The following is a 25840-nucleotide window of genomic DNA, read 5'->3' on the forward strand; positions in this document are numbered from 1 at the left end:
ACAGCACATAAATGGAGAATTTTTGATGCGAATACTTCAATGATGATATTATGAAGGGCTGGATCAATATTTAATATTGGAATTTCTATTTTGGATACAAATTTGAAATCTTATTCGATAGAGGAAGTCGTTTTTAAGTGATTCAATATATTAAATCAATCAGGATTATTTTTAGTCATTCTGCTCAACGAGGGAATCTTTTGAACTCGCATTCTACGATTTGAATTTTGAACGAAACCAAGCTACCTAGATGAAAAGAGCATGTCCTAAGCCCCCTCTTCTCGGAAACCAAAATTTCAGGTTCTGAATCTGAAGTTCATTTTAGGTTAATTTTTGAAAATGTAAGTCATTTTTTTTTTTAGAAAAGTGCATCAATGTGAATATAATAACTTCAATTCATCGAGGTAAAAAAATGTGGTAAATTGATGATAAATTACCTACATATATTAATAAATTGAAATTGAGTCCTATAAAATTTCTTTGTATAGGTAACCGAAAAGGGGGTTGATTTTCTACTGAAATACTGTTTGCTCAGCAGGGAGTATTTCTTTTTTCTATTTTAGTAGAAGTGGGGGAAAAGTGACAAATTTTTTCCACAAGTGTGTCGATTGATTCGAGTAAGTATGAGTGTTACAGCTTTGTTTTTTGTATTTTATAACGATTTAATTAACGTTGCTTGAAGTCGATTGATTCGAGTATTATAGGTATAGTGTTTTTGATAACTAGGTACATCGTTGATTCATCTTTCAACTAGTATAACTGTACTTTTATTGTGTTTATCAGCGTATTTGAAGAATTCTTTTCGAAGTTAATTTCGTTTATTATTCCTTTAGTGCACCATGTTGGACGTAAAGGAAATGAATGCAGCGAATGGCGTTCAAGTAATCGATGCATTGGTTACTGCTCGAGACGTTCAAAGTAAAATTGTAAGTAATATGGTTTACACCAAAGCTATGGCCAACGCTGCAATGTTACAGTGTGGTTTATCGTGTACATCTTTTTTCGATGCATTCGACAACACGGATGAGTACTTATACAAAATGAATGACTGCGACGGAACCAACTTCAATTTCAAAGTTGTAGAACACAAAACCAAACAAGGAATTGAGATTCATCTCATTGTATCTGTGAGTTATCAAATAGTGTTTTTATTCTACTGCAATTAATTTACTTTACATTATAGTAATGATTGTGCTTTTTGATTTGATATGTTGTAGCACGTGGATGATGACAATGCAACCATCAATGCAGATCTGTTTACTATTCCGAGCGAATTACCACACTATTTAGGCCATGCGTCACATCTTGGAAACTCATCCTGCCGTTTATTAGCCATCTTTAGTTGTAACAAAAATATTACAAAAATTATTGCAAAAATAGAAAGTTTGTACGTAGATTGATTTAGTAAATTGTAAAGTAATACGCACACATTATTAATTAAAATTAATTTTTCAGCTTCGTGAAAACAAGTTCGAAGAATAGTAGCCGCAGATCCTCTATTGACTCTATTACGTTGGCTGCACTTGAAGACTTTAAAAACTATAAAGTCGTTTCTTCCCGCGCGAAGCACCTTTGAAAAATAACTTCCCTCGACTCCTTGGCGCAGCCTGCAACTTGAAGTAAATTGTTCTACTTGAGGAAGTCGTCGACAACCCTCTGAATTCTCTCTTCTTGCACTCATTTTTTTTCCAACGAACTGTTTTTCTCTTATTATTTTTTCAAATAATTTTTCAAAACGTGAAGAAAACTTTTCCAAAATACAACATTTTGTTCAATATGCAGACTTGTCCATGTTTTAAAATCAGAATTTGAGCAATCTGGTTCCTCTCTGATAAGTTAAATGTTATAACTTGTGTGAAATGTTTCCTAAAGAAACGAAATTGTGATAACTTGAAATAAATACTTTTTTTTTTACATTTACTGCTTGTTCAAAAATGCGACATTTTTTGATAAAGTTGAGAAACTTTTCGCTAATGCACCAAAAGGGAGGATTTTTGATTCAATGATGATATCTTTGACTGGATCAATATTTAATAATAAAATTTCTATTTTGGGTACAAAATTTGAAAGTTTATTGGATAGAGGAAGTCATTTTCATGTAATTCAAAATCTTGAATTCACATTCTACAATGTGAACGAAACCAAGCTACGAGTAGATTAAAAGAGCATGTTCTAATCCCCCTCAATCCGGAAATCAAAATTTCAGGTTAATTTTTGAGAATTCAGAAAAACTGTTATGTAATTTTTTGAGAAAAGTGAACCAGCGTGAATAACTCGCCTTCAAGTCAACTCTCACACATCAACGACTAGTAGCTTTGAACCATTCTGGAGACTCCAGTGATTTTTTGATTTTCTCCAGAAATTTCAAATCACTGTAAAAGGGTTAAAAAAAATTTAAAAAGTATGTACTTGATAAAAACGATTGAGAGCATGCTCAATGAGCACCGATCAAAGTTAGTGGTTCTAAAGTTCACTTTGGACCCTTCTGAAGCGATTTGAAATTACTGGAGAAATTTGAAAACTCACTGGAGACTTCCAAAAAGGTCAAATCGGTATTGTTTTCGAGTCTGGTTATCATGGAAACGCACCAGGCAATATCTTGTTGAAAAAAGCTGCTCGTTATGCAACTTCTTTGAAAATTAGTGTTTTTTTTCACTTTTTTGGAATTTAAAAAATGATAAAAAATTCACTTTTCAACTCGCACTTCTGGAAATTTGCTTTAAAAAAAGTATCCCATAAAAAAGTTAAATCGCCCTTGAAACAGTTTTTAAAAATCCAAAAATGAAATTAAGCTATCGAAATTTATTTAAATAAAAGAGGGGAGGATTCGTGCTCTTTCGACCTAGATTGGTTTAGTCTAGTCCCATTCTTCCCTTGTGAGGGTAAAGTGTTCATCAGTCATCACTCAAATTTTCTCCTCCAAGTATTGATACAAAACTCTCCCGCCAACTTACCCAATTATGTTTCAAAAATATAAAAAACCAATCAACTTGTATCAATAAATTATATATTACATAATAACAATAATATCATCCATTAGATACAATTCAAAATTACAAATGAACATATATAAACGAATTCTTTTTTCATTTTTTCCAACAATTCCAGTGTATAGGTAAATTGGCATAGATCATAAATAAAAGGACAAGATATCAATGAAATTCTTAAACTTTACTCTGTATACGATAAACGGTATTGCGTGTGTTAGTCGTACAGTGAAAACTTTCCAGTGTCTAGTCCATACAGCGAACGAAAAAAATTAAATAAATACTTAAGAAAAACCATTCCACATAAAAATGCAAACTACGTTACAAGAGTATAGATCCGCACGTCAGAACAGAACGTTACCGGTGGTAGATTTATCACAGATTAATAGTACATTATACGTTAATATTGATCCACTTCGTTTATTAAAAGGGCTAGGGCACCAGAAAGATAGAGAGAAAAAAAGCTTAAAAATTCTTCGTTGCTTAAATACATGTACAATGAATATATAAAATGACCTTGTGTATATTATTAATAAAAAATAAAAAGCTCAAAGTTAGAACAGTCTTTTACACTATGAATTATATTTCATACACCAATAAAATGCAACAAATCGGAAGACTGATTAAAAATGAATAAAATAAAAAAAAAAGAACAAACGAGCGCCCGATGCGAAAAATTCAGAGAAAAAAAAACAAAGCCATAAATTCAGTCGTCTTCGTCGTTAGTTGAATAAAAATGAATAAATAAATAAAACGCGTAGAAAAATCATAACGCGTGTGAGTGCACTCTCGAGGCAACAATCCGAGCATTTGGAAAGGCGGATGAGATTCGTTTCATAATACGTACAGTAAGAATACTAATACTTCGTGTATTTTCAAATTAAATATGTGATGAAAAAAAAAAGCAGAATAGTAAAAAACACGTTCCTTTCAATTTTGTATGGCTGATTCGACTCCATCGCTAGATATTAATACTGTTGGAATTTTTCAATAGGTAGGTGGTCAAAATTCTACAAATTAGAACAATTATTCAAAGGATACTTTTTCAAAACCTTTCTCCGTAATCGACCTTTTCCAAGGACCATTTCATATCGTAAAATATTTACATAAATATAATTTACATAGTTCACAAAAAATAACATACGCATGAATAAGCATTGTAACAAACATTTTTTTCTTTTTAGATAGGTACACTACGAGTGTTCAATTGATTCGAGCCGAGCGAACGTTGATTTGGGAAAAAAAATCATACAAATATGTATCATAATTTGCAGCATTTAAAAGAAAACGAATCATTCACGAAAGAATATAAATTTTTCAAAATTAGGTACGCTGAAAATACCTGGTGGATAACGAACCAGTGTCCAATATTCTATTATTAATTTTTCACGTGGATTATAATTTCAAGTAATGCAATCAAGTTGTTCACGAACGACTGAATAATTTCGAAAACGATTCTTGTGATTTGGGCAGGATTTTCCGGCAGTTTTCTTAGCGAAACATCATCTTATATGAAATCGTTCGCGAATGATTTTTTTAAAAAAACACACATTTCTGCCGTTTATAATATGACTAGTTACTTCCCGAGCGAATCATTCGCGAACGATTAGATTGAAAAATTTTGAAAACCGGTTGAAAAATAGTTGTGAATATGATGACTGATGATCAATCAAAATGAAATCGTTCAAAAAATCCAAATCAGTCGTTCGCTGCAGATTGACATGGGATATGGTACAATAAGCATGGAAATAATCGTTCAATAATCCAAGTTGGTCGTTCGCGAATCATCGAGTCGTTCAAAAAATCGTTCGTAAACGATTCGAATCGCAGGATGTGACAGAGGCACAAAAATAATTGTTTTGGTACAATTAGATATTCTTCGAGCGAATCATTCGCGAACGATTGGATTGAAAAATGGAGACGAACTTGATTAATAAACCCGCGGTTAAACCGAATCCGAATCCAAGTCGGTCGTTCACGAATGATTCAGTCATTCCAGAAATCGTTCGCGAATGATTTGTATCGGTGGAGATGATAGAAGGTTAGAAGCACGAAAATAATCGGCTCGTTCAATTAGATATTTTTCTAGCGAATAATTCATTCGCGAACGATTAGATTGAAAAATTTGGAAAACAGGTAGAAAAAATAAAAAGGGGGTTTTCCTTTTGATGAACAATCGAAGCGAAATTATTCAATAATTCCGAATCGGTCGTTCGCGAATGATTCAATCGTTCCAAAAATCGTTCGTGAACAGATGTACAAAAAGAATCGTCTCGTTCAGTTGGATATTTTATTTTTCGAGCGAATCATTCGCGAACGATTAGATTTTAAAATTTAGAATTTTTTAAAAAATGAACCCAAATCAGTCATTTACGAATGATTGAATGATTCCAAAAATCGTTCGCGAACGATTCATACCGCAGGATTTGAGCATAAAACGAAATTAAAATTTATGATTGTTTAAAACTAAGTTATCTACTCTTGAATGGGTGGCCAATTCAAAAACCACATGAACGACTGATTCGCTCTAAAAATTCAATTACTTGTTCAGAAATCATTGTACAGAAAATTTCAGGAAAATCGTTCGTGAAAGATTTGTTTTTCAATTTTTCTAAAAATAAAATAGAAATTTTTTGAGTGAACATCTGAATTAAACAGACGAACGCGTATTGAAAGATTCGCCACCTATAACCTTCATTTCATCTAAACAATTCACTAACTCATCTTAAAACTATCGAATCTCAATTTTCAAAGACCCCCAATATCCAGTCTTTCATTTGCAACGTTCATTGTACTCAAAAATCATCCGAACACGTAATCGTATTCGTTAGCATAGTCTTTTAAAACATCAAAATAATTATTTACGCTGCTCTTAGCGGCTTCTACGAGTATGTAAAAAAAAAAAAGAGAGAGAGAATAAATAGCTAAATCAAACAAACGCACACACAAACACACACATTTGACCTCAACATATTAAAACTACGACTGCGAAAACTTAGTTTTCAAAATGGCTGCGCCGTCGATGGCCACGCCTAAAACGTATAATAATATATTAAATATATTAAAATAAATGCCATATTATACTACATATTAATGACTTACGTAAAATATCGTTTAAATAATTTATCTCATTCAAGCACGCAGAAAAAAAAAGCCACGCATCAGAACCATACGTACAAGGAGAGAGTGAGAGAGAGACAAAGACAGAAAAGGGGGGTAGGGGGAAAATTATACGAGGAAAGAAAGGGGAGAAGTACACATATATAACACATACATATACGCATTTGTAAGATTGGAAAATGTCATATCGTATATCATACTCGATTATTAATTTACACCTCATCGGGCGCCAGGTCTTCTCGATCGCCGGATGAGTTGGCGTTCACATCTGCTGACTGATTGTTCGCCGAATCGCCGGATGAGTGATTTTCGACTGTTTCTTTGCGAGTTTTATCATTCTCGTTGGTGGTGTTTTCGTCGACCACACGGGCCTCCAATGCTCTGATTCGATTCTCGTGTTTAACGATCATCGTCTTCAGTTTACGAATCTCTTCTTTGAACTCTTTGACAATTTCGTCCTGTGCACGAAATCAGAAAGAGGAATACGTTGGTAAATTGTATCAACTAAACCGGAGATTTTCCGAGCGGATAATTCTAACAATGATGGGGTTACTTACGGATAGCGACGGTGCGTTATAATTACTAGTGGTAACATTGCTAGCGGCTCCGGCGCCGGCGGCCGATTTACCACCAACGGCGTTCGTGACAGATGAGCCGGCCGCTCCGGCAGCGCCCGAGCCGGACGTTTTGGATGGTTTATCGAGTATGTTCGATCTTTTGGTTACTTTGAATTCGGCCTGCTTGGTCGACGGCGGTACGAAGCCTCCTTTTAGCGAGATTAATATCGGTTCGCCGTCTTTGCCGGCGAACCATTCTTCGGCCGTTGTGGCCGGAATGTCGCCCAACGTGTCCGGGTACAGGTCTTCTTGGAAGAGCTCCGACTGCCAACGAAATAAAGAGTATAGTATTCGTAATTACGTTTCGCATAAATGATAATGTCCTGCGCTGTATTTTTACCTTTCTCGGGACAGTCATACTGATAACTTGACACAATCCGGAATTATTCAGACGGAAGAATCTGTCTATTTCGCACGAATTCACATCACAGCCTCGCTTCGGCATCATACCGATGCCTCGTTGCGGGTCCGAAGTTTGAAACGTATTGATATAGTGCACGAAAGGAGCTTCCGATGTGATTTCGAAATATCTTATGACGCTGTCGCCCTGAAACGCGAGATCAATATCATCGATCAAAAAATCGCTCTTTGTTAAAATTCCAAGGATCACAGACGATGAAGGATCTGTGGCAGGGCCATTACCTTGCCGCATAAGTAGACTAGATTTGTATCCGGATCGTACAACGGGAACATGACGCCGTTACTCGTATCCAAATCGACGATAGCGATGGGATCATCCAAATGGCCCGGATCGCGCAATGAATACTGTCTTTCCGATACTCTGCTAAATCCGGTCGTGAAGATCAGACCGCAGCGTAAGAATATCGCTCGACTAGCTTTACTGCCCTCGTGTCCGATTGCCTCCTATAAAAATATGTACAATCGTCGATGAGTGTATTGCTAACTTTTTCATCGATGGAAAATTAATTACAGCGGCGAATATCGACGTACCTGTTCTACTTCTCCGGTTCTCGGATTGATTATTCTAATTCGTTTATCTTTGCATGTCGTAACCAATTTCGTGCCTTCCCAGTTCCAGCAGGCACTGTATATGATATCAGGATGGCAATCGATTTGGATAAGTACCTCGCCGGTGCCCACATTCCACAATACTACTTGATTATCGGAGCCTGTAAAAACAGAATGACCGTTAATCTTTGCGTTTCTAGTTGTATTTGGCGAGAATAATAGAATGTTTCAAGATGGAAATGATAAGAGGTAGTTGAAGCTACAAATACAACGAACCTGCAGTTAAAAGGACGTTTTGAGCTGAGGGATGCCACAGCACTAAGCCCACTCTTCTTTGGTGAAATAGTAAATCAACAACGGGTTCGGTGAGAGTTCTGAAAAAAAAATGAAGAAAATTAGTAAACGAACGATTTTGCTCATACATATGTGACTGAATCGTTCAGTCAACCGGTGTAATTAGGGAGGGGGGGGGGGGGGAGGGAAGAAAAATCTAATATTTTCAGAGATCGCACGAAATTCTAACCATTCAACGATATTCGAGGCTCGTGTAAAAATATACCAATTACGTATTTTAGAAACCCCTGAAATTGATAAAAATTTATCATCATAAAGGGAATTATTACCAACGAGGAAGTGAAATCGAAACGGAGAACATTTCGAAAAAAAAAACAGAACTGAAACAATACCACGAAACTGTGATCAAACCAAACCGTAAATTAATTTTCATTATACGGTTTCAAATTTGATAACCCCTGATTAGGAAATATCATCCTTAAACCAATACGTCTACGATATTGACGTTTGTTTTATGCAAAACTGCAAATATTTGCCTAAAGAAAAAAAAATACAGAGAAAACAATTCGATTCGACACATATTGCAAATGTTTCAAACTCATCGACGAGCGAGGTTCACCCTTCGTTGAAATGTTACGCATCAAGGCTCATGATTCAATTTTGATAACGTTCTTTCGAAATCAGGGGTTTCCAAAAAATGAGGTAAAATTACTGCATTAACGATCAGTCGTATTCGGTTGGGTATCAGTTGACGTGTTTTTGTTCTTCTTTTTTTTATATTAGTAGAAAAATATTCATGAAGCATCGGTTCCAGCAAAACAGAGTACCCTAACCAATCTTTGAATTGAACCTTCGCTCTTGAATTAATTTTACCTAACTAGTTTCTAAATCAGTACATATAAAAATGCCATTGAAAATTTTCTAAAATACATCGAGGAAATTTTTGGTTTATATTAAAAGTAAGTTGACCCTAACGTTCCCAACACACAGTAGAAAAAAATCAAAAGGATGAAATCAAAAATTTTTTAAAACAAATCTCAATTTTTGAGTTTGAATTTTTCTAAATAATTTTCTTTAAAAAAAATAAAAACTCCCTGCATTTCAAAAAATCGCCCCCCCCCCCCAATAAAATGACGGTAATAAATAATTCGAAAAAATGTTCGAGAGAAGGGAGGGAGGTTTTCTCCTGAAAAATTGAGAAGTTATTCAGACGGATTCTGACACCAAAAAATTGAAATTTTTGAAAATATTGATCGGCTTACTTAAGGGTGCAAAAATATTGTTTGATTGACCAGTGGGTGGGGGGAGGAGTTCTTACTTGGAAAATCAATTACATTATTTGGAAGATTTTCAGTAACTAACTCTTCTTCCACTTTTTTAGATTATTTTAGATTTTTCGAGGGCTGTGTGTACACTGTACAGGGAGGTGGATCAATATTGTTTGAAAGACCGAAAATTAAGCTTTCTTGAAAAAAAAGAGAGTTACCCATTCAGAAGAGTTCTATTAGGGGAATTCGAAACTTCAAAAATGAATTCACCTAACGTTCTTCTATGTTGTTTTTTTTTTTTGTTGGAAAATTGGAAATGAGATTCGAAGAAAAGGTTGTGGGGGGGGGGGGAGACCTCAAAAGACTGTAGGAAAGGGCTTCCAATTTGTACCATCACTTTAAAATTTACATTGAAAATCAAAAAAAATTCGAATTTTACTTAATTGGCAATACTGATATATCCATTTGGAAATTAAAAAACCCTTTTCGACTTTTTTTACACCATTTAAAGTTATTTTACTCAAGTTTGGAATTAGTCAACAATCGTACAATTTTTATCAGTCATGCTAAACCCCGGGAAAGGTGAAAAAAATTCAAAAACATCTAATTCGATAATTTTTTTTCGATTTTTAATGTAAAAATTAAAATTTGAAACCCTAGTACAAAAATGCTGTAAAAGGTCGGAGACCTGAAAACTTTTTTCACCGATTTGGAGGTCCCCCACAATCTGTTTTTTTCAAATTCCATCTTCAATTTTTCAACAAAGAAAAGTCAAAAATGGCCCACCCTTTAGCACACACCAGCCAAGTTGTCTAACAAAATCTGAAAACTAAAAATAGAAGGACCATGGAAGATTGAAAATGTACAGACCCCCCCCTCCCATTAATTTTCATAAAATTACTAAAAATAAAGAAACAAAACAAATATAATCAAGAAAATACATCAAACAATGGATTAATAATTAATTGGTTTTCATTACCAAAATATTAAATTTTTTTCTATTATATTTAATTATTTTGACGTTTAAAAAAAATGAAAAATTGTCAAAAATTGAGTTTTCATCTTTCGCTCCATATTTCGATTAAATGACAGAATTATTTAAAAATTCGGTAAAAAGAAGGATTTTTTCTGACTTTTTTGAAAAAAAGGACTCATCAGCAAAAAGACAAACTTTTCCTGACCTTCCTCTGGATCGAAATAACTGTTAGACACCCTGCCAGCCTTTAGAGGAGCAACCTGCACCTTAAATTACACTTGATTTTCCTGAAACATTTCCTGTTTAATCAGTAAACGAAAATGGCAGGATTTTAAGAACTTCCAAAAACCAAATTTTTGACCACAATTTCTGGTCCAACTTTTCAAAGCGAACAAAAAATTAGGTTATCTTACAAAATGGTCTACTCTCTAAAATTGAAGGCGCTATGGCTCAGTGAATTTTTAAAGATGGACTCAGGTTCCTTCAATTTCAAAGATGAGCAATTTCACAAAATAACATTTTTTGCTTGTCTTAAAAAGTTGAGTCAGATTTCTCCAAAAATTCATTTCCTTTCAACTCCTTCGATTTCATAGATAAGTTACATATGTATTTTCCTTGTAACCGACTAGAAGGAGGAAGGAGGGAGGTAGGTTTAATAATTGATTTTATGGTAAAATGATTTTCAGAATCGGAATCAGCGACTTCGGGAACATGAATACGTAATCCAATACCAATATGACTTACTCTTCTTGATGGTTTGCAATCCCCCCTCCCTCCTCCTTCAGGGTCTACTTCTAACGGTAAAAATGTTCAAAAAATGCTACATTCGAAAAATGGACACCAAAATTGCAAACATCAGACATTTTTGAGTAAGGATAAGGAGGCCATAAATTCTCCTGATGGCTCCCACTAGAGGAGGAGTTGCGATAAGGCCATTTTTTGGCCCCAGACAGTTATCGACTCGACCAGTCTTAAAATGTTTCTAATAAATATCCCTAATACGAATCTGTGGTTAGTTAACCCAAAATGACCATTTTTCCGTCTCCAGGGGTTCCCAAAGTTGTGAATAAAAAAAGAATTTTAGGAACCACTAAATATTATTTTCAAAAATTTGTTCAGCGTAAAATATCTGCTTAAACCCAATAAACGTTATGCGAGGTGATTTTCCTATTTTCGATCCTCGGAGGCAGAAATGGAGGGGGGGGGGGGGGGTTGAAAAATTTTGGACCTACCCTTTTGAACCTCGCTAAAAAGCTTTTACAGTTTATTAGTATCTGAAAGACCTCCATCCTACCCAATTTTGAGCTCAATAAAATTTTGCGCTGGTACTAAAAAATCCAATTTTTCAATTTTTCGTAATTTCGATATTTTGGCAACCCCGGGAAAACTAGAAACCTGCGAATTGCGCCAAACGTAACGTTTTCAGGTATATATTCAATTATCTAGATGAAAAAATTTAATTAAGCTCCCTGAATATACGTAATTTTGAACCCTTTTTTTAGATCCCTCCACTTTAGGCACCCCTACAAAAGGCGTTTATGCATATTTTTTCAAATAGAAGAATTTACATTTGAAACACATTAGCAAGTGCTCGATAATTTTTTATTTGATTTTTCCGGTAACTTTCATAATTGATCGAGCTTTTTGGAGTCAAATTCTAAGACTCCACTTCGCTGAAATCGTGAAAACGTGATTTTAACGTTTTTTTCGAAGAGTAAAATCTCAGAATTTGACGCTAAAATCAACGCCTAGGATCACTCTATTACATCCAAATCGCAAAATATCAACCACTGTGATTTTTGAATTTTTCAACTTCAAATCGTTTCTATTTCTTTCCTTTACTTCGCCCCTCTTCATCAAAGCATCGAAAAACTTCAAGCTTAAACGTGTACATTCGCGTGAAAATCACGTAAAAAAAACGTCGACTCGTTTTCTTATACTCGAGTCTCATTTCATCCCCTCCTCTCCTCTAATTTTCACCTGTTGCTATTTAGCGGCTGTTTAAATAACATCGCGATACAGAGGACACGTATCGCAATCGGTATTTATTTTTGAAACGCTCTCGCCAACAATTATTTTTTTTTAACAAATTCATTTCCTCATTTTGTATATTTATTTTTGCATACATTATATGTACTACGTAGCTATACGTACAGCACTTACTAATCGAGTAATCGCATAAAAATAGTACTACCTTGGTCGTAATAAATATTACCAATTGACGAGACCGCTTCGCACGTATTGTAATACACAGTACGGTATACCTCGCCCATTAATGGAATATTTTCTCGTATCGATCACGTAGAGATCGTGTACCGGTAGGTACCTTATCCTTATCTACTCGTATATGCAATTTATACGCATCATACGGTACGACCCAGCCAGCGTACAAGTACATACGCTAATAATATTTGGTGTCCAACTTCCAAGTACCTATACCAATAACGTACAGTATTACGTAGACGTAGTATCAAACCCAGCAGCAACAACGGCGGGAGAAATCAATCTTGAACTCGTGAATCATTATTTAAGGTCAAGGGGAAAACATACTACGGTATTTTTTCTCGACCAAATTTACATAAATCGGCCGTCGCGAATCGATGCCTACGTCAACCTACGAGTCCTACGGTACGAGATGCATATAACGCGTAGAAAAAAACATTATCTCTGGCGTAATTCGTAAAATTGTTAAAATAGGTAATTATAAAATTTCCACGAGCCTCGATTTCGTAAAAAAAAATTCCTCGATATTGATATCGATAAATACTCGCTGAAATGCGACAGATTATCAGTACGAGTACGTTTCTCGAAATCCATACAATCATTATGTTGTTTCAATTGAGCTAATTCAATATAGAAAGAACTTATTTATCAGCTAATTCAGTTAGGTATTTGTTTTTCTTCATTCAATTCAAAAGAAACCAGAACGATAAAATTATGTTCTAGTTACTGGTTTTCTTCATTAATTTTCGGGCAGTTCTATTTCAGCAAACTATACATACTAGAACCAAAATTGGTACCATGATCTGGGATGCACATCATATAGATGGGTGTATCGATACCTACCTCGAAATACCGCCATCCGGTATATGCCATACTTTAACGACGCAATCTTCCGAGCCACTCGCGATGACGTTATCATTATGGGGACACCATGCGATATCTAACACGGGTCCTTTGTGGCCTCCGACCAAAGCATGATCCGGTGCAATTCTGCCAGTCTATACGGTGTCGTAAAAAAAAAGAGAAACAAAAACGATAATATTAATTACATCGTTCATTTTACGAGCCGTTAACGTTGCTGTTACTATACTACCACCGCCGTTGCCACCACCGCTATAAAAATTTTCCCACTGAAGCAGGTAGTACACTGGTACACAGGTACTCGTAAGATATACAGGTACCTCATCTGCAGCCTGCACAGATATTTATAACGATTATTTGTCTTGAATGAGAATGCAGCTACGCTATAAGGCTAAGTACTGCTGTCATTGTTATATCAAACGACGACGGTGAAATAATAGCGACGAATTATGCGAGGAATGAAGAGGTATGTTCGGAAGTGTTCGGATACGCTCCGGAATACGTCGTTCGACTTCTCTTTACTAATTATAACGTGAATTATTAACTAAGTTCAGGTTCAGAATTTCAGTCAGACTACGAGAATCGAAATCACAGCAATATTTCGAGATACCCATATCAAGAAACTGGCATTTTTCAGACCTTATTGACGTTTCGAATGCAAAAGGAACAGATTTCAAGGGGACTATGACTTGGAAAATTGTCAAATCAAACTTCTACTGGACAATTGAAAAAATTGAATTTCATTTTTTAAATTTTAGCAAATTTTAGAAAATTTAAAATTGGTTTGTGAAAAACATCAAAAATTGCAATTGCACAAATTGCGGTAGAAAGAAGAAACTCACTTTTACCTGTGCTTTTTTTTGACCCCAGGAAACGATTGAAATCCACAAACCACTTCCTCCTCCTCCTCCTCCTCTATCAATTGCAAGAGTCAAAGCTGGCTAACCTAGTTTAGTAATTCTTCAACCAAAATTTCGCCTTTGCTTTTTTTGAGCGAAAATCTTTAATTGAAACGAGCAGGGTTCGGAATTTAGACCATTGGACATTTTTTTCCAAAAAAAAAAACCTAATAAATAATCGTTTAAAAATTACATAAGTTGAATATGCAAACAAATGCTTCAATAAATTAGGCCCAGCATTTCACTGGAAATTTTATGAATCGAGAAATGAGTATTTACCGAAAAACCATTCTGTTTTGATTATTCAGCAATTCAGCATTCAAAACTGCTTTTGTGAGATTGTTATTGCAATCACTCGCCCAGATTCTCAAAATTTCAGGCGCTGAAGCGCATTTTTCATTTTTTGGTGAATTTTTGGAAAATCAAATTTAGGTCAAAAACGGGAGAAACAATCGAAATTTCACCAAATTGACCTAGAAAGCTAAAATTTAGCATATACCCTGTTTTCAATTACCTAAAATCGATTGATAATAATTTCGAACTGTTTTAAGTAGTTCTAAAGCCTGTAGTAGATTTATAAAAAATTGAAAATTTTCACAAATTTCATCCGATTTTGAGAAAATGGAACGTAATTATTAATCGAAGTCACCAACAAAATTTTCAAAAATATAAACCAATTTGGATGATTTTTATGATATTTACAGAAAATTTGAAGTTTTAAAAATAGGTATAGCTGAGGGCTTCAGAACAGCTTGAAATAGGCTTTCTGAGTAAAATTTTGTGGGAATCTCAATTTTCAAAAATCTACTGGAGACTCTAGAGCTACTCAAAATGGTCCGAACCGGCTTCCAATCGAGTCTGGAGGGGATGGGATGGGATGGGATGGGAGGGAAGGGGAGATCAAAAATTCATGGTATCTAACGGATTTTTTTTGTTGAAAAAAATCACTACTTTTTCATCACCTTTTTTCAACCAAATTTTCAGAAAGCTCTCCACTCGACCCCCTCCCTTCTAGCACACAAAACATTAATAAAATCAAATTTTTCACAGGAAAATTTTTAAAAAAAATTGAAATTGGAAGAAAATTTGTACGTCTGAATTTTTCCATTTTTTTTCACTACCTTTTTGACTAAATTCTCAGCCCCAACTACTTAGTTTCATATGAAAAAATTAAAAATTACATCTAGTTTGATTTCGGTTTGGGGTTCTGAAAATTCGATTTCTCAGATGTGATTTGTTTTTGGTTCTAATTTTTTGGTTTTTCAAAATTTTAAATTTCTGCGAAGACTAATTTGTGATTTTTGTGGTGATTTTTAAGGTACTGTGTAGTTTTCTCAAGAATGATTTCGGTCAAATTTATTTATATTTTTTCGAAATTCTAACTGAAGACGCGAAGATTGTTTGTCAAGAGCAGAATTTTTTGTTTTTGTTTTGTCGCAGACCCCACATTAAGTTACGCAAAAACTCAAGATGCTCTGAGGCTTGCATCTATCATCCGTTTTTTACAAATATCCCCCGGGGCGTTCAAGTCCAACAGTACTGTTTAATCATGCTTTCGTATTGGTTTTTTCATTCAGAATTTTGAACTTCCTCTTTTTCTGTAGTTCTCATTGAAAATGAAAAAATTCTGATTACCTAGAATAAATTTTTACTCAATATTATTCTCTTCCTACACTTGAAAAAGTCCTGTTTTTTTGCCAAATTTTTTCTGAAAGTATTGCGTTTTTATTTTGCTAAAATTTCTATTCAAGTAGTCCTGCTTTTTTCAATTTTTTTCAATCAACTTTGAAATTTTTCATTTATTTTCTGCTTTGTTTAGAACTTAATTTTTTTTGAAACTGGAAAAATGTTGATCTAAGAGAAATCCTGGTACCACGATTTTTTTTGTTGAAAAAAATCATTACTTTTAGAAACCAAATTTTTAGAAATCTCTTTACTCGCTTCCACCTCCCCCTGCCCCCACAAAGCACACAAAAAATCAACTAAATCAAATTTTTCACAGGAAAATTTTCAAACAAAAAAAATGATTAATTGAAATTATTAAATTTGTACACGAAGTATTTTTCAATTTCCACCAAAATTAAGGTACCTACGTATAAAAAAATAACAAGCAGCCAATTTCATCAAAAATAAGTAACTTCCTTTCCCAATATTTTGAAGATTTTTGTTACGTGTTTGAATTTTTTCATTTTTTCACCACCCTTTTGAAATCAACTACTTTTTCACTACTTTCGCCACCCATTTTTAAAATCACTACTTTTTACCTGTTAGATAGGTACCTACCCTGGAAATTAGTTTTAAATCAATTTTGATCCAACCCCTCCTCTCGCCAAATCGAAACATTTGAAGAAACAAATTTAATGCTCGCACCCGACCTATGTTCAAACATCGAAAAAAACAATTATCAAGTAAAAATACACCGAGATCATCTTGCAGATCACGAAAGATTTCTTGAAATTTTTCGATACAAAATCTCAACAATTTAAAAATTTTCGGTAAAACGAGCCCAATTTGTTGAAACATTTTTTCGCATCTATTTTTCTACTGATAACAGCATGAAAAATCAATTTTGTGCATTATTAGGGGATTTTCACAGATTTTAGAAAATTTTTCACGTTCAGAGAAAATACTGGTATACCGTATTTTACACTAATGTAAGTATTTCCTACGTTTGTTCTGTATTTGACAAATTTTTCACTAAGAATCCAAGGCGTGTTCCTTACATTTTTGAACATTTCTAAATGTTGACTTATTCCTGCGCTTGGTTTCATTTTATAAAAAGTATTTATTAAAATAAAACGTCTTATCTTGTATTTTCGTGTTTCCTTCTCCAAGTATTATCTTACAATATTTATTGAATTTTAAAAAAAATTGTAGCCGATGATTTCTCCTGTAAAACACTACTCATATCGTTAGCTACGATTTTTTTCTGTTTTTTTTTTTTTTAGAACATTTTAGGTCATTTTTTATGGGGATTTTTTAGAGCCTATAGCCCAGCTCATTAGTCACCACCATCAAATCCTGACTCCAATACCGCATTCTCATCTTCTCTAACAGCCCTCTCTTCCCCCTTCAACAACTTCCAACCCGACACATCGTTCCGGAAATCGGAAACCGTGCATCGCGTCTCGCGTCGAAAGAAAATTCAGCCAAAAAATCCATTTCCCTTTCAACCTGCGGGCCAAATCTTCTATGGTTCTCGCGTTCGCTTACGTAATTCACCAAAAATAAATAACGCTTTATTCGAATTCGCGATCTGCCAATACATATACGACCTACACGCGACTACCATTCACCATTCACCAGACCTGCATCGTTTGCTACATTATATATCGAGGCAGGCGCCTGTTTCGCGTCGTACTCGTATATCCGGCCTGTGCGAATAATTAAAATACCTATGCCATCGTCTAATCGTCATCTCGCCTAATCACATAATACAACATACATTACGTGTACGCCAATATATTCGCGAACACATATCTGCATATATATGTTCGATTATCTTCTATGTACAATCTCTATAATATAGCTGTATCTTCTCTCCACTTCAACTCTACATCCATTCGTCGTAAACAGTAGTACAAGATTTTCGCGCGTATCTTTACCAAAAATCGCGAAAAGAAAAATTTCCGCACCTAGTCAATCGCGGTTAACCTGTTTTAATTATTCGTCATTGGATCGCAGGAGAGAGAGAGAAACAGAAACGATCGAAAAATCGTCGATTTGTTCAATGTTGCCAGTTACCATATACCTATCATTATGTACTGCTAACTCGGTTATTCGAGGATATAGCAGTACTTTACGTCTTACATTGTGCCATAGTACATATAAATTCCTCGTGTATATGGGTAGATTGGCTCATTAACGAGCTTCTTTACAGGTGAAATAGTCATCGCGGAGATGGATTCATCGACCCAGGGATACTCAAACTCTTCCAAACCATTAATCTATCCTCATCGACGACGGTTCTAGCTGCCATCGCCGGTTCAACACAACAACGTACATACTACATAGTACATACAATATAGTGAGAGAGTAAGAGGCGAACAAAAATCATCATCGGCGTTAAATAATCCGTGACCGAGTGAACGTGGCCGTGGTACTGGCATTTTCGCCAATCCGATCAATGGGGAATGAAAGTTACGAGCCTCGTTAATCGAATCTATCACCGAAGCTACGTACATGGATGATCGCAGGGGGATCACTGATCGCATCCGTCCGCATCCAGTCTCTCTTTCTCTTGTTCGGTTCAATCATTTCTGCGTATGGTATGGCCAACTCGATCATCTCATCTATGTAGCTTTTGACAAGGCGAAGGCGACTCCGATGACGATACGTTCGCGTCATCCTCATCTTTCATCATGTGTTGTTCTCGTATTCGTATTATTCGAATTCGTGTATCTTATCTTCTCGTATGTACGTTGTGTGGCGCTCGCTGGCGATATAGCTCGCACGTTCCCTGCTTTATTTTTATATCGATGGAAGGAAATTTTACCCCCCACTGCTTAAACAGATGTTCATTTTCGTCATCTAGTAAGTAATAAAATTGGCAACGGAATACGAACCAACGAACCAACGTACGTACGCTACTGGCACATCGAGTATCGCGATTATTCGAAAAAAAAACCACACCATCTCGCTCTCTCTCTCACTTACTCTTTGCACGCACAATATTATTACCAATGTGTATGTGTGTGTGTCTGTGTACAGTACAGTACAGTGCAGTGTAGGCACTAAATAATTAGAGAATACGAGCGCGCGAAAAAGAGATATAGGGACTTTTTCGAACCCTTACCTCCTCCCCAGCTGCCCATGATTTTTACTGCATACGCGCGCCAGAGCCGTGTGCACTCCATTAAGATCGTCACAGCATCATCGCACAGTCGGTAGAAGGGAAAGAAAATAACCCGACGAAGACTACGACGACGACCACGACGATTAACCCCACGTAAAGGTTTAATTTTGGATACGCCGGAGCCCCCCCCAGCTCCCTCCCTACATATCCTCATCCCACTCCGGGGCACACTTTTCGAACCGTCCTTCAGTCCCCACGACGACAACGTCTTGCGTTTGCTCATCGAATTCGCGACCTGTCATCTTTTCTCTCTATCGCCACACACCAGTAAATTTCTTTAGTCACTGACCTATATTACGTAACGTTATTTTTTGTTTATACTACATAAATACAATGTATATCGTATGTGCAACGATGACTCCCCCCTTCCCCTCTGCTCACATCTTCAATCAGCCGCATAAAAAACGACCGATTCATCTCGCCGGACGTTTTTGGTCAATGTCGTCTTCGGTTTTCGACGCAGACTCTTTCACTCACACACATGACACACGTAATAATTATAGAGAGACGCGAGGTGATTAATTATTAAGTATGCTGCAACCATACTCAACGGAATCCATTTTGGGGTTTCTTTCGACAAATACCCTCCTCTCTCCTCCCTCATCACTTCATCAGTCAGTCGCGACAAATGGTTTTTTCTTTTGTCACTGTCGATCATTTTACGTACATAGGTACGAGACTACGAGTAGTGTGCAAGTTTCGTTTTCTTTTTTGGCGAAATTTTTCAACCGTTTATCCGAAGAGTTCATCTGTGAGGAGTAAAAAACACAGAGTTCGTTAATCCTTGGCCTCTGCTTCTTCCTTTTTAGCGTATTTTTCATCTTGTCGAGTCATTAATTTTTTTTCTTCGTTTTTTTTAAATTTGCGAACTGAGCCAGAATATGGGCGAATTGTGTTTCTTAATATTATGTAAGAATTTTGTTTCTATGCGACCCTTTTCTTTGAAATATCATTGAAAAGAGTATTTACTCGTAGAATCATAACAATCAAGATTCTTTATCAGTGATTGGATTTATGAGGAAAATACCAACAGAGAGAAACTGATAACAAAACTGAGAAAGAGATTGCGTTTCGATTGTTTTTGTCGTAAAAATTCAGGGTGTCTAATAAAACTCCCAGATAAAAAGTCATATGACTTTTTCATGACCTATATTCACATTTATACCGCATGAAAATATCCCTCCCCCCTTCTCAAAACAATTAAGTAACTTGAAACTTCGAGGAAATCGAACAGGGTTGTCATTTTTTACAGGATCAAAAATGATTTTTTTTTCATTTTATGAGCTTTTATAAAATTTTCAAGTGTTTTTCGAGCAAAATTCATGACTCATTTCATAACTTTTATGACCAGTGACCACCTACCAAAATTTATGACTTTTTCATAACTTTAGTGACTGTTGGACACCCTGAATTTGGAGCTAATTTCAATTCAAAAATGGAAGAATTTTTTTGGGGGTGGGGTGAGGGATGGAAGGAGGGGGGGTTGAATATGAATATTGTCCAATTTTTTCATTTTTTGACTGAAAAAAATCAATTTTCTGGACCAACAAAGCATTTTACGAAGAAAATGTAGGTATAGAAATAAAATAATTGGGGAATCCAATTGAGTAAATATTTTTTTAGAAATCATAGTTTTACGAGAGGTATTTTCACAGATATTTCATTTTTTATTTTTATACGCAAAATATCTTGGAAATTTCAGCAAAAAACGAACTAATAGCTCTATAATTTTGTTCCTGTACATTTTTTTTTCGTAGAAGCCTCTGTTAAGTGAGAAAATGGATTTCTTTGTAGGAAATGGGTCTCTGTAAGAAAAACTAAATATAGATAGTATACAGGGTGTCCAACTGTCCACTCATTTCTGGAAATGATTTTCCCTGACTTTTCCAGACCATTTTTTTAAAAATTTTTCAAGTGTACCCGATACTAGAATTATGAATTGAAGGTTTTTTTGGGGGGGGGGAGGGGGGTGTAATTTTTTTTCATAAGCTTCTCTTCGAACTGGATACTTCTTCGGATATAAAAAACAACTTTTTAAAAAGAAAAGAGAACTGGCTCGAGCGAAGCGAGGGCGAAAGCTTCTGAAAATTTGCATTTCGAGAAGCATAAGAACGAGGTTTTTTAATGTGAAGACGAGTAGTTTTTTTGGCTTTCAAGATTTTAGAATTTAAATGATATTTTTTTTTGAAGGAAGTTGATTTTGAAAAAGAAAACAGGCCTAAGCGAGGGCGAAAGCTTTCGTAAATTTGTATTTCGAGATGCATAAAAACAATATATTTTTTTTCGTGAGGAGTTCCTTTTTTGGCTTTAAAAGTTGATTTTTATAATCTAAAAGAAAAGAAAACAAGCCCGAGCGAAGAGAGGGCGAAAGCTTTTGAAAATTTGTGTTTCGAGAAGTGAAAAATAATGCTTTCCTTTCATCACAGGTCCTTATCCAAAATTTGCAATTGATCATTTTTTCAAAATTCCAGGGATTTTGCGTGAAAATTACGAAATTCCCTGACTTTTCCAGACCGACCGAATTCCCTGACTTTTCCAGGTTTTCCAGGTTTGTGGACACCCTGATATAAAAAAAAACGATTTTTTTTGACCAACAGAAGGTCCTAAGGAAAAAATAAATGGAAACAAAATTTTAGGGTATGAAATTTTCCACCAGAAGAGCCCTATTACATGTTTTTCCAGGACCCATCGTTCGAGAAGTACGAGTATTCTCAACTCAAGCTTCAAAGTTCATGTTTCATTCTTCGTTGCAAATTTCTCGAAAACTAAGCTGTTGAGAAACAAAATAAATGGATACTTTCAGCTCGCACAATTTTGTTTCTACTCACTTTTTCATAATGAGAGCCTTACTTCCCCCAAAAATCGAATTTTTTGCAGAGCAAAAGGTCTCTTGAGAGAAAAATTGAACATTGATTCTTTTCTAGAAGTTTTCGTTTATGAAGTATTTTTGCTTCAAGTTTGAAAGTTCAATTTTTTTTCTGTGGATAATATCATGAAATTTGAGCTATTGAAAAATTTCAAGCCCTACAATTTTGTTTTCATGAAATTGTATTTCAGCAGCCTTTGTTTGTCCAAGAAATCAATTTTCATCGCAGAATATCAGTTTTTATAAGAGGAAAAAAATGATGAGTATCAATGCAGGAAATCGATTTTTTGGGCAAACAAAAGATTCTACGAACAGAACTTTGAATACAAGGTTGTCTAACAAAACTCCCAGACAAACAATGATGACTTTCTCATGACTCATTTCTCCAATTTTTACCTCATGAAAATACCCCCCCCCCATCCAATAAAATTAAAGAACTTGAAACTACGAAGAAATTTTTATAAATTTGTAGGCAAGTATAGCCTTCAGTTTTTTTTTATTTTTCGGATTTTTTGATTTCTTGTTCATTTCATGGGCTTTAAAAAAATTTCATGGGTGTTTCGAGCAAAATTCATGACTTTTTTATGACTTTCATGATCGTTAGACACACTGTGAATATTATGTTTCTAGAAACCTTACGTAGGTCAGGGTCCACAATTTCATTGCCACTTATTATTTTCAAAGGACTCTCTGATCGACCATAAAATCAAGTTCTTTACATCAATGTTAATTTTATCATAAAAAAAAACTATTTCCAAAATTTTTTTTTTCATTTAGGGAAAAAATGAATAGAAACAGAATCGTAGATCGTAAAATTTTCCACCACCAGAGTCCAGTTAGTAGTTTCTTTTATACGATGCATGGTTTTCTAAATATTCGCGACAGAAGAAGAAATCGATTTTTATCCTCAAAAACTTGGAAAAAAACCAACTGGAAAATTGGTTTGAAAAAAATCCTCACGTGATATAATTTTTCTACCATTTTTTTCGCGATTAGCAGAAAAAGTGATGGAATTTTCCCATCATTTTCATCTCGATTAACGAGGAAAATCTTATCAGAATTACTTCTTGAAATTCAACCAGCAGTTTCATTACAGACCAGTGTTTTCAACTACTACGATGATCACACGATTTTTAATCATCGAGTCAATGAAATCGTGTAATAGATGGTTTGATTTTGCACTTTTATGGAGTTTTAAACATTCAGAAAATTACACGATTCATCGTTACTAATGATTGACAAATCATTACACGTCATTTTACGAATTCCGCAAACTGACTAATATCACTATTTTCCTATTATCGGATTTCGTAACACGAAGTTGCGATGATTTTTTTTTTTTCGAATAGCGCTCGAACCTTCTTATCAGCTGGATATTTTCATAATGCAGTTTCGTTTGATTACAAATTACAGTTAATTGATTTTATGGCTCTTTCGAATATTTTTTCGTGTTCTGTAATTTCTATTGAAAAAATTGAATCATTGTTATTTTGTGAACCCCTTGACTCGGAAACATGAAAAATTGACGAATAAAGCTTAAAATTTGGATTGATGAATCGTATTTTCGTACAATTATTTCGAAAAAGGATAAAATCATAGAAGAAATTAATTTTTAAAATTTTTAATGGACTTTCAATAGGTATTCTTTCAATTCTTTTCTCAACACTGATAAAACCATAAAATTAAATTCAAACTGTTCTTTTTCTTTGACATAATTTTCGAAGTCGTCACCCCTCTCCTTCATCGTCAAACCACACTTCATTCAACCAAACTAACTCACCGCAATATTCCAAGAAGTACATACAAATACCCCTCAACTCTCGTCTTACGATACGACAAAAAAAAATACAAAAACCGAATCAATCACTGGACGGTTAATCCGCACGTATTTCCGTCTCCTCTCCTCCCATCATCGAAACTCTTTCGTTACTCGGTTCATTCGTGAAGATCGCCTGAGGCCAAAATAACACACATAACACCACAAAACTGTGTTAATTGTAGTTTGTCGTGATCTGTTGCATACGAGACCTTCGACTTGGCAATCAATGAAGGTTCGAAGTACACTCGGTAATACAAAATGAACAGCGATTCGTGCCTACTTCCGACCCATACATGACACGATAATTATAACGAAACAAAAATATCAAAATGTTAAGAAGAAAATATAAAATTCTGGACGATTTAAATGACGTTTGAAATATTAAATATTTCATCTTTGTAGCGTTGTTTACGATACGAAGTCTGTTAACGATAAAAGTTTTGATAAGGCGAGAGATGAATTCGCGGTATTACATCCTGTAAGCTGGAAGGGCAAGGTAGGTAGGGGGCAACGACGCAGCTGATAGGTTTTGCAACGTGTAACTCGGTAGTAGTATCGAAAAAGGTACTTAAACTTATAATTGTTCTAATATTAATTAAAGATAACCTTGTTTAAAGGTAACACAATAAATGCACCACCTCCTGCCGACTCGACTATAACAGCTAGAAATTTCGGATTCACGGCGCAAAATGTTGAGTCCCATGATGACTGCGAGACTCTGATGTTATCGTAGCAATGCTCTCGTTTCAAAGCTGTCCCGTAAACGTGCCGGAATTTACTACTTCTTACAACTCGGAAGGACATCTGTAATACAGAAAACTACTGGTTAGGATCCTTGGACTTGGGAGACCACGATCGAATTCCAGGTGTAATATGCTTCTTACTTCGATACAAAACGCGAACGACACGAAACCACTAAACAAAATAACACCGACGACCACAATTTTACCATATAAATTTACGTTAGAAGAACGTTTTTTTTTAATCGACGAACTGTTGAATGTTTGCGAATCGACTTGAAAAACCTAAACAAGGTATTAAATTTCCACGATCGCGACGGCTGGAAAAATGAAAGCAACGATAGCGAACTGTAAACAAAAAAACAATAACAAACCTAACGTCGTTTTAGCGAAATGCAAAATACATACGAAATTTACCAACGTTCAACGTTTTTTTAATCACGTTGGAATCATAAACGATGACATAGTTTGCCTTTTTAAAAATAGATTCATCGTTAGGCTTCCATTCTGCCATTGAAAATTACCGCGAATTTTATTCCGATTCGCAAACGTACCGTGTTGAGTCGCGTAGCTCCGAAAAAATTTCCCACGCGACGGGGGAGGTGGAAAATCAAACGGCGGCGACGATTTTTCGAGCGTTTGAAAATTTGTAAATGAACGAGTAGGTAGTTAATGAGGTGAGATAGATAAATGAATCGAACGAAACACGATAAATAATGTTACAATGTACCGGTAATACCGCTAATTCCTATAAAATGAAAAACAAATTAGCATTCATATCATGTAAGAAGCATACCCGGATGAAAGTAGAACAAATGGTTAAAAAAAAGCCGGCCAAGTAAGCGCGGTCAACGTACCTTATATTACATATATGTTGATTTTATTCGCTATAAGAATTGGTAATATTTCACACTGATCACTAATTACTCGAATTAATCGCAAAATACCATGTTAGATATCACAAAGATGTCGCACTGATACGTATTACATTGCCAACATTTTTATATTATCAACAACACCATATTTGGTCATGATTATTAAAATAAATTGATAAATACAAATAATCGATCAAATCGCGAAGGAACTTAAACGCCGGAAATTATTAAAACATTTCAATTCACGACAAATACGTGTAAATTTCGATCAAATTTTATTAACGAAATGAATCAACTGTTCATAACACAAAAACAAACGAAACCATTTTGCATGCCGGTCTGATTAAATCATCTCAAAGATGTTACAACATCAACTGGATAGAATTTTTCATTCATTTGATCTTTGTTCTTATCACGGAGGCAGTATTGTAAATACGCGTAAAATTACGTCATTTCAACGGTAATTATCGA

General features: G+C 35.1%; 2 protein-coding genes across 3 annotated transcripts; one reads left to right on the forward strand and one right to left on the reverse strand.

Moving 5' to 3' along the window:
• Positions 1-687: 687 nt before the first annotated feature.
• Positions 688-4516, forward strand: LOC135836803 (uncharacterized). Its single transcript, XM_065351851.1, has 4 exons — positions 688-695; positions 834-1127; positions 1218-1387; positions 1456-4516. The coding sequence occupies exons 2-4, from the start codon at positions 840-842 to the stop codon at positions 1574-1576; spliced, it is 579 nt and encodes a 192-aa protein (XP_065207923.1). The 5' UTR covers positions 688-695; positions 834-839; the 3' UTR covers positions 1577-4516.
• coro (protein coronin) lies at positions 2988-25699 on the reverse strand. Of its 2 annotated transcripts, XM_065351820.1 has the most exons (10): positions 25352-25699; positions 24639-25242; positions 24361-24558; positions 13298-13452; positions 7970-8067; positions 7676-7854; positions 7367-7588; positions 7065-7271; positions 6665-6988; positions 2988-6565 (listed from the first exon to the last, which is right to left on the reverse strand). In XM_065351820.1, exons 3-10 carry the CDS (start codon positions 24556-24558, stop codon positions 6320-6322), a joined length of 1629 nt encoding a protein of 542 aa, XP_065207892.1. In that variant the 5' UTR covers positions 24639-25242; positions 25352-25699; the 3' UTR covers positions 2988-6319. The 2 variants fall into 2 exon arrangements, with proteins under 2 accessions (XP_065207892.1, XP_065207890.1); XM_065351818.1 differs by lacking the exon at positions 24639-25242.
• Between the last annotated feature and the right edge of the window lie 141 nt (positions 25700-25840).

Source organism: Planococcus citri, chromosome 2 (genome assembly GCF_950023065.1).
Source record: "Planococcus citri chromosome 2, ihPlaCitr1.1, whole genome shotgun sequence".
Lineage (NCBI taxonomy): Eukaryota > Metazoa > Arthropoda > Insecta > Hemiptera > Pseudococcidae > Planococcus > Planococcus citri.

What these genes read in the sequence shown, in the direction of transcription:
- LOC135836803 (XM_065351851.1), top strand. Translation starts at nt 840, where the DNA reads ATGTTGGACGTAAAGGAAATGAATGCAGCGAATGGCGTTCAAGTAATC. An exon ending in AGATTCATCTCATTGTATCT is followed by an intron (nt 1,128 to 1,217) that starts GTGAGTTATCAA and finishes GATATGTTGTAG; the next exon opens with CACGTGGATGATGACAATGC. An exon ending in ATTGCAAAAATAGAAAGTTT is followed by an intron (nt 1,388 to 1,455) that starts GTACGTAGATTG and finishes TTAATTTTTCAG; the next exon opens with CTTCGTGAAAACAAGTTCGA.
- coro (XM_065351818.1), bottom strand. Translation starts at nt 24,558, where the DNA reads ATGTCCTTCCGAGTTGTAAGAAGTAGTAAATTCCGGCACGTTTACGGG. An exon ending in TAGTCTACTTATGCGGCAAG is followed by an intron (nt 7,272 to 7,366) that starts GTAATGGCCCTG and finishes CTCGCGTTTCAG; the next exon opens with GGCGACAGCGTCATAAGATA. An exon ending in GTATGACTGTCCCGAGAAAG is followed by an intron (nt 6,989 to 7,064) that starts GTAAAAATACAG and finishes TTTCGTTGGCAG; the next exon opens with TCGGAGCTCTTCCAAGAAGA.